This window comes from Akebia trifoliata, chromosome 2, assembly GCF_017979445.1.
Source record: "Akebia trifoliata isolate Shusen 1 chromosome 2, ASM1797944v1, whole genome shotgun sequence".
NCBI classification, from domain to species: Eukaryota; Viridiplantae; Streptophyta; class Magnoliopsida; order Ranunculales; family Lardizabalaceae; genus Akebia; species Akebia trifoliata.
The window spans coordinates 15,399,150-15,408,435 of record NC_141376.1 but is presented as its reverse complement, the minus strand read 5'-3'; the positions used below and the strand labels follow the sequence as shown (position 1 = coordinate 15,408,435).

Genomic DNA, 9,286 nt, shown 5'->3' with positions numbered 1-9,286 from the left:
TATGGTTGCAGTGGGTGAAAGGAATTTGTAAAATGGGCATTGAATTTGGCAAATACATTCATTTCAAGGTAGGAGGGGGGAGGGGGGGGGTGGTCAAGTTTGCTTTTGGGAGGATGTGGTGTAGTGAGTCCCCTCTTCAAGATCTGTTCCAAAGACTTCATTATTTATCCTCTAAGAAAGGTATGTCTGTTTCTTCCTTCTTGATCTTTATTAGGTTTCAGGTTTTTTTCTTGTCTTATTTCAAATCTCATATCTTCTTTAGTTACTTCTTTTAGTACTGAAATATGAAGCCATTGATGAAAATCAAATTATCTCAGGTTGCTATTCATGCTATAGGTGATAAAGCGAATGACTTGATCTTAGATTTATATGAATTTGTGGTGTCTTCAAATGGAATGAGAGATCGAAGATTCAGGGTAAACCCAATTGCAAAAATCTAAGAAGGTTCATGTATTTTGTATAATATTTAATTTCGTTGCCTTATTTTTTGTGTTAATGGGTATCTTAAAGCTTAATTTGTTATGGAAAACGACTGCTCTTCAGATTGAACATGCCCAACATTTGGCACAAGGAGCCACAGCTCATTTTGGACAACAAAGGATCATTGCTTCGGTGCAGATCATTATGTTCCACAATCTTAAGTAAAACCTGTGTTGTTTTACATATCATCACCCTATAGACTTATATGGAATCATTGGCTTTACAGCCAGAACACCTACTGGATGATGATAATTCTGCTGCAAAGAAGCTTGGGGTGGATAAGGCTGAAACAGGATCATATTTATTTCAATCACTTATAACTAGAAATGCACGAGTAGCATTTGGTTCAGATTGGTCAGTAAGAACTTTTGTGTTTTTATATTTATAAGTTTATCATCAAGTAATATGCACAATTGTTCTGGACTTAGTGATAGAACCTATTGCATTGTCCTAAGAATCTGTTTTGTTGCAATATCTTGAATTATTTCTATTTTTTGACAGTGATGCATACTATTGTGCCCATTCCTGCTGCATCATTCTTTATCATCTCTTCTTCGCCACTTCTACTAGCTGGATATGTAATGGAAGTGCTAGGTATATTTTCTTTTTCTTTGACCATCTTCACTTATTTCGTATTTTTAGGACTTTTATGCGTTCCCAAATGTTTGGAATAAGGCTTTGATGATGATGTGTTTCTTCCAAATTTTTCTCTTAACTAATGGATATATGTCTTCATTCCTTTCAAGTATGCCTGTGAGAAAGCCATTATACACATTAAGTTATATGTGTATCACATCAGGAGTGTCAGGTCTTGTTTTAACCGTAATTTATTATATAGTGGGTTCAAATCCTTATCTCTTTGGTAAAAGAATAAAAATTCACTTTTGGTGCAAGGAAATGGATCATTTAACTAACATCTTTATTCTGACGATATTAAATTACTGCATCAATTATAGTTGATTCTGAAAAGTTTTGTTTTCCTCTAAATAGTATACTAGATTAACCTACTTAGTTTCGAAAAATTATTGTCTTTTACCCTTTTTTTGACAAGTGTCTTTTAATAAAAATTACTTATTTTTGTTCCTAGAATCGGATCGTTATGTTTGTAACCTCAACCATAGATATGGCAGGTAGTATGCAATAAAGTGCTGTTAGTTTTTGCCTTTGTCGCATATTAATCACTTCTAATAAGAATCCCTGTGAAATTCTTGTTTTATGTTCTCAGGGTAGGCTATCTGATGAACAAGAAGTAGCAATTAAGAGGCTCTCTAGAAATTGTGGACAAGGTGATGAACAATTTAAAAATGAGGTTCTATTAGTGGCTAAACTTCAGCATAGGAATCTCGTTAAGCTCCTAGGTTTTTACATCGAAGGAGAAGAGAGACTCCTGATCTACGAGTTCGTGCCCAACACAAGCCTCGATCACTTTATATTTGGTTTGGCTCCATTCCTTTGTTTTATATATTTTGCACTCATCAGAGAGAGATTCCTTTTATTAAAATTATTATTTTTATAGTATTGCACAAAGTATGCCTAGTTTGATAAGGACTTGCCATATTATTTGAGGCCTAACTTAATTTTTTTTACTTGGATGATGTAGATCCAACAAAGCGTGCATCTTTGAACTGGGAAATGCGTTACAAAATCATAGGAGGAATTGCTCGGGGGCTTCTCTATCTTCATGAAGATTCTCGACAAAGAATTGTTCATCGGGATCTAAAAGTTAACAATATTTTGTTAGATGCGGAGATGAACCCCAAAATCGCAGATTTCGGCATGGCAAGGCTCTATGTAATTGATCAGACTGAAGGCAATACTAATAGAATAGTGGGAACATAGTAAGTACTATAATTCTCAATAATGTTGTTCATTATTTTATAAATTTTCAGATTATTCATCCTTTTTTTTTTAAACCAATGTAGGATGATAAATATATTCGGGAAGGCCAAAGAAAAAAAAAATGAGTAGCAGTAAATTTATTTATTTAAATAAAAAATGTTAAAAGCTTGCTATCATCTTCAATATCGAGTTATTTTATTGGTAATGTCATGCAGTGGATATATGTCCCTAGAGTACGCAATGCACGGGCAATTCTTAGTGAAATCAGATGTCTACAGTTTCGGTGTCTTGCTTCTAGAGACTGTGAGTGGTCAGAGAAACAATAGTTTCCAAGAATCAGAGCATTTCGAAAACCTTCTAAGCTATGGGAGTGTAAATATTTGGTCATATTTTTATTTTTTAATTGGATGATTTAGACATAACATTCAAAAAATGTTTCTTGATTATTTGAGATACCACCCTATGTTTTCAAATTGATGGCATACCCTTTACCTTGATATTATTTAAGAGATTGACGAAAAAATGACTTAAATGCACTTTTCTTCAACCTCTAACAACAACCTAGTTTTTTCTTTTCCAAAGTTGAATCCCATCATCTTAAATCTCTAGGCTAAAATTTGGTACCCTCATCTTAAACCTTCAAACTTCAAGAACAAGACTGGACTTTTAGGTAGTAGAAGACAATGGGTTATTGGGTAGGAAATAAATGAAGGGTTTTCTACAAGAGATTGAAGACGTCGATGAATAGCTTAAAATAATTTCATTGTCTTTAATATGGCTAGAGATGAAGACGATGGCACTTAGGTCATGTTATGTTTGTTCTTTTAGAGAAGATCAAGTTAAGTGGTATTCCATTGGTTCGAAAACAATGGGGGTATCTATATTATTCGACAATACTTGGAGGGGTATGTTTAAACGGCCATTTTTATTTAGTAGAGAAGTTTCAATCGTATGTTTTCGAAGACATAGATTCAAATTTATGATACATGCATGTTGGATTATTGCAGGCATGGAGACATTGGAACATCTTTAGAGTTGATAGATCCAACATTGAGGTTTAAATTTTCGACAAGCGAAGTGATGAGATGCATCCACATTGGGCTATTATGTGTTCAAGAAGATGTTGTAGATAGGCCAACAATGGCAACTGTGGTCCTTATGCTCGGTAGCTATTTTGGCACTCTTTCCCAACCTTTACCACCTGCATTTTGCGTGGATGGTAGAATGAAGTCAAGCATGCACATGAGTGATTTAACACTGCCATCGACTGTGAATGAGGAGACAAATACTGAGCTATACCCTCAATAATCGTATTGGTTTTTTGTATATATGGGTACCATCATATATACACAAGTAAATCTTCTACAAATGAGGAAATTTCTTATTTTCTTAAGACATTATTAACTAGGGTTTGTCATTGCCATTTATGACGACAAGTATGCTTGTGCTATTTACATTTGGGAGGTGTGAATATCATTTAAATCATATTGGATTATATGAGTGTTATTATCATATACAAGAGTGTTCACAAATAAAACTAGATGATTTTTTGAGACATTATTAAGTTTGGGTTAAGTAGCCAATGCAATCAGGTTATTTCAGAACATGTACACCTGGCAGTTTTTGTAAATTTCATTTTCTCATGATGCCATTTTCAAAGGGAAGCAACAGAAATTATTATTTATTTAGTAACGGTTAAATAAATATTAGAATTTTGATATGGGAATGACTTTGGTTGGTTCGAGTGGATGTCAAACATTTCAGAAAGCCCACAATGTTGTTTGAGTGGATGGGGATGAATGCTCTCATTGTTTATGCTCTGGCTGCTTGTGAGGTTTTTCCAACAGCCATTCAAGGATTATATTGGCGTTCACCTGCAAACAACCTTGTATATATACATATATCATTTCGTTCTTCTTCTTCTTCATTATTATTTTCATTGTTCTTCTTTCGATAGGTTTATTATTGCTTAACTCGTTATTCAGGATTTCATTTGATAAACTAACTTGGAAAACAAATTTTATATGCTGCAAGTAAATGGCATAAAATTGTTACTGCAAACTTTGTTTCAATCAAACAGGTGGGGTACCTTGGTGTTTGTATTGCTTGAGATCCTATTTTGGTGTCTTTTTGCATCTTTACATTTTATTGGGTCCTGTGAATAGCTAACATGGAGAGTATGGGTGGATAGTTAACATAGAGAGGATAATGAAGGCACAGGCTCTGAGGCACTCGAGCATGGCTGGGTACATATCAGGCAAGAAGACAATGGAGATCAATCTAGAGAATCCCATTATGGAGGAGTTGAGGAAGAGAGCTGATGCAAACAAGAATGAAGTCAGTCAAGGATCTAGTTCTGCTGATTTTTGAGACTCTAGGTTCAGCCTGGAAGACCCAAAATAATTTTTAATGATCCATTTTTGTCAATTTTTTGTATTTTAGAAAAATAATTTTTTTAATAATCTATTTTTTTTTTCAATTTATAAATTCAAAAAAAATAATGTTTTTTTATTATAAATCAAGAAAAACGCGTCTTTTTTTCCGACTGTCAAGAACAATTGTTTTTTCCGACTGTTTTGGTTTGTCGCAGTTAAAAAATCACTCCTTTTAAAACGACTTCTTTTGTGACTACAAGAGCAGTCTTTTTAAATAATAATAAAAAAAAACAACTGTCTTGGACAGTCGTTTTTGGCACATTATGACGTAGTGAGATAGGCTGTTTTGACACATGCGTTTACACATTCCACTTTCTTGTTTTTCTATTAATAAGAGTTGTTTCTCATTAAGAATTCTATCTTTAAATAATTATTATTAATTAGGTATAGTGTCCTGGTAAGAGTTTCTTAAAGATATTTGTTTAATTCCATAAGGGTTGTTTCTTTGATATATTAGATAAAGGTATAATTAGCTCTAAAAAGCTTAAGGGGTTTTATGGAATAAATCAGTTTCTAATGAGATCAACTCCCCTATTGAGTGATTTAAAATTCATTTATTTACCTAATAGATCCTTGATCCTATCATTTTCCAATAGGGTTCCTTAGCCCACTTGGAGGTTTTGAAGAAAAGACTTCAATGCAAGACTTCCTTTCTTCCTATTTCTCACTACCTCTCTATTATTTTCTCTTCTTTATTTTTTTTTTTTTTCCTTTCTTTGCCCTCTTAATCTAGACTTTACTAGAATTGGAGATCCTCAAGAAAGGCATGCTAAAGATTTCCTTTATTCTTCTTTATCTCAATTTCCCTATGATTTTACATCTTATTTTTTCTTTCATTGCCCTCTTTATTAAGACTTTTTTCCCAAGGACATCTAGACTTGAAAATTCTAAAGATTGACTTAGACATGGAACATACATGACATACCCTAAAGGAAAAATTGGCGGTATTATTTATATAATCGGATATGGAATTATCCGCTTCAATAGTGGAAAAGGTTTAGTGCATATCTCACTATGTGAAAACTGGAAAATTCGACGGGACGAGATTGTTGAAATTTTGATATTCCACAAATTCAACAGATTAGAGCCATCGAATTTCTCCCATCCTTCATTAATTTGACGATTTCGACCCGTTGAAAAAAGAAATTCTACAATGAAAATTTTGATGCATTGGTTCATCAAATTTTATGAAATTCGATGGCCTTAAGCTGTTGAATATTGGCTTTTTTTCACTTTGTGACTCAACATCAATGACCCATCATCATCTCCAAGGTGTTAGAATTTAGAGGTATTTTACTATGCACCTCACAAATGTGGCACTTTCAATGAGTTCATTTATGAGGAGGTATAACAATGTATTTTCCTTCCTCCTTGATTTTCCCCTTTTACTTTAGGTTGTATTTCTCTCAACTGTCAAATCGAGCCTAGATTTTAGAGGCTAGCACTTTCCAAGCTTCCCAACTACAAGATGAACACGATTTCTTTGAGTATCCAATACCTACTATATGAAGGCCCTAGTATTTGAAGGATTCTTTCTCTTCTTTTTCACGAAGGTATTGTCCTCACTCCAACTATTGAGACAACCCAAAAGGTATCAAAATAGGGTCCCTACCCTCAATACCCAAAAGGTATTGTTGACAACCCTATATTTGGAATCTGCTTGATTTATCATCTCATCGTTACAATCGCTCAAGAGGTCCGAAATGAGCTGTAAAGGATTCCATAGAAACGATTTGGATAAATAAGCTTCACGATATCCTTCTTACTGATTACCAAGAATTTGAACAGAAAATAGATACATTTCAGGGCAAGTCATTATCGACAGACATTAGCCATTTCTTGACTCCAATGGGTAAATTAATTGGGGAACCAACGCCGAATTTGAAAGGCCGTTCTTTAGTGTCAGAGCAAGGAAGAATTGATTCAGAAAATCAAGCAAAATATTTCTTCGATGCAGTTATAATAGATCCATGTTCTGAGATGAGCCATAAATTACTTGTAAATGCTCCTAGATGAGTTGTAAATTATTATAAACTTTGAGATGAGCATAAATTACTTTATGCTTTGAAATGAGCTAAAATTACACGAGAACTGTGAAGAAAGAAACATGAGAGATGCAAGTGAGGAAAAGGATAATCAGAAGAGAGTCACTATCAAACCATTTCCATTCTCTATGAAACTTGACACATTGACCTATTATGAGACATAGAAACCAAAACCCTAGGCCACACACCCAAGAAGCCCAACATAGGAAAAATTATGAAAATACCCTTAAGACTCTCTCCAATAAGAAAAAACCTCAAATGACTTCGATTCACATCCCAGAACATAGAAACACCTATCTTAGGCTTAAACTAGGTAAATCGTAGAAAATAACACGTTCATCCTCTAAAAATTTTGAGAGAAATATAACAAAAATGATAATTAAAAGAGAAATCAAATCAAATGACATCTAATCCCAATGAAGCTTGACACATTATGAGACATAGAAACCAAAAACCTATGATGCATGGTCGAAAATTCTCGACATAGGTGAAATTAAGAAAATGCCCCTAGCTAGGAACTTATCCGATCAAAAAGTATTCCAAACAACCTTGATTCTTGTCCCAAGACTTAGAAACCTCCCATGGCCAGTAAACCAACTAAACTGTAGGAAATGACATGCTCATCCTCTCAAAATCTTGAGATTGTGAAAATTATCGAAATTTGATGAAAGGGATAGTCAGGCAAGAGTATGCATTAAATGACCTTTGTGTTTTTACAAAACTTGACTAACCATCATATTTTGAGATGTATAATCCAAAAACTTAGGTTTCGTGCCAAAAAAAATATTAACATTGGTGTAATTATAAAATATTCTTGGTAAAGCCTATCGACAACAAATTTTACAAATCTACTTAGAAATTCGTGAAACAAGAATGCAAATGATTTTATTGCTTTGATAAAAATGGAGATACAAACCTCAGTGTTTTCCTTTGATTAACAGTCAAGTAAAAAATAAAGATGGTAACATGTGTGTGGATTTTTTCTCTTCGTGCTTTGCGCTTGATCGACTAAGAAAAATTTCTTAACTTCTGAATAAGGGATTTAGGATCGATCACCTTTTTAATCATAGTTCGAATTTCTTGAAAAACTTTGTTACATCTCTAGAGGAGGGCTTGAGAGCTTCTTCTTCTCTAGAAGAGAGCTTCCGTCTTTAAGAGAAAATGATCTAGAACCACCCCCCTAATTAGGGAGGCTTTGGTATTTATAGACTTCAGATAACTTAGCTTTATAATTATATCACGACTTAAAGAGTTTTGATTGGTTCATTTAAAGGTTAAATTCGTCTAAATCAAAATTTAAGGATTCTATGGATTATTGGTGGGCTAAACACATTTATTTGGGTGTAGGGCTCAATATTTAATATGTGGATCATTTGATATTTTTTCGAACATGATATTTATTTGCGAAAATCCAAATCCAAACCATATGAGGTTCGTCTCAATCAATGTGTCCTAATTTAAATGTGTAGGCCCAAGTTCGATTTTAGGAACGTTTCGATAATTTAGAGAGTTGTAAGGTTTCTTTAAATTTTTGATGCCTATAGATGCTCCCTTAAGGATGTAATGTTGGAAGGTAGTTGAAGACAGTTCATCCTTGATCATGTTGATAGGTGTGTAATTGTCTTGGTGAAGATAGTCCTTTTAACCAGCTTTTATTTTCGATATAAGATTAAATGATTTTGCTACTTGAAAATTCACTTCATGAAGACTCGAGTTTTATGAATATATGCACTTCCTTGCAATATTTCAAGATTTCATCTTCCATTTAACATTCACTTACATGCGTCCTTTTTGTCTCAGGTTTCCAATATAGCTTTAGATTCAAGGAGCAAAACAGTATCAAAGGGGTGTGATAAGACGTATTAAAGGGTTGATTAAACCCAAAACAAAATGTTGATTGGTTCCAAACACTTAATTTCTAATGTAGATGAGATATACGGAATCAATTCTATTTTTTGTAATAGTGATTCCACGTTTCCAAAAGCTTTTTAAGGTTTTAAAGGAGATTGGACTTATGTTTGGAAATTGGTCTTTAGGCTTTAAGAAATTAAGTCCACAAGCAAACATAAATTCTCTACTAGCACAAGTATTGTAGTCCTTCACATAACAGATCCAACTTTCCAAAAACCTTTTAAGGTTTGAAAAGATGTTGTGTTGGGTATAGGTTTGAAATTGGGCTTTAGCCCTTAAGCTCACAAGATCATACATGTATGATTTGGAAGTTGGATTACACTTAAAATGTTGAGCCCATAAGGATTTTGGCTTAAAAAATGGTTTTAACAATGGCTACGTGCCAAAGAGAATGAAAGTTGGCTTGAAATTGGATCTTTTCTTTGAAAAATTGTGAGACCACGCGAGAAGAGATGGAATTCTAGTGTCACAAGAGATAAAACATAAAAGAATTTATTTTCTTTTTTAGTAAATTCAAGGACTTGGGCTTTAGAGGTTATAGGGCACACAAGACAAAAAAAAAAAAAAAAAAAAGAT

The 9,286-nt window shown here is 33.6% G+C and overlaps 1 protein-coding gene across 1 annotated transcript; it reads left to right on the top strand.

Moving 5' to 3' along the window:
* Window positions 1–685: 685 nt before the first annotated feature.
* On the top strand, window positions 686–3,627 carry LOC147409759 (cysteine-rich receptor-like protein kinase 10). The gene is made up of 6 exons (XM_086432004.1): window positions 686–824; window positions 982–1,058; window positions 1,706–1,916; window positions 2,081–2,318; window positions 2,535–2,702; window positions 3,327–3,627. The coding sequence occupies exons 1-6, from the start codon at window positions 686–688 to the stop codon at window positions 3,625–3,627; spliced, it is 1,134 nt and encodes a 377-aa protein (XP_086288130.1).
* Window positions 3,628–9,286: the final 5,659 nt, after the last annotated feature.

What these genes read in the sequence shown, in the direction of transcription:
- LOC147409759 (XM_086432004.1), top strand. Translation starts at nt 686, where the DNA reads ATGGAATCATTGGCTTTACAGCCAGAACACCTACTGGATGATGATAAT. An exon ending in CACTTCTACTAGCTGGATAT is followed by an intron (nt 1,059 to 1,705) that starts GTAATGGAAGTG and finishes TTATGTTCTCAG; the next exon opens with GGTAGGCTATCTGATGAACA. An exon ending in TATGGGAGTGTAAATATTTG is followed by an intron (nt 2,703 to 3,326) that starts GTCATATTTTTA and finishes GGATTATTGCAG; the next exon opens with GCATGGAGACATTGGAACAT.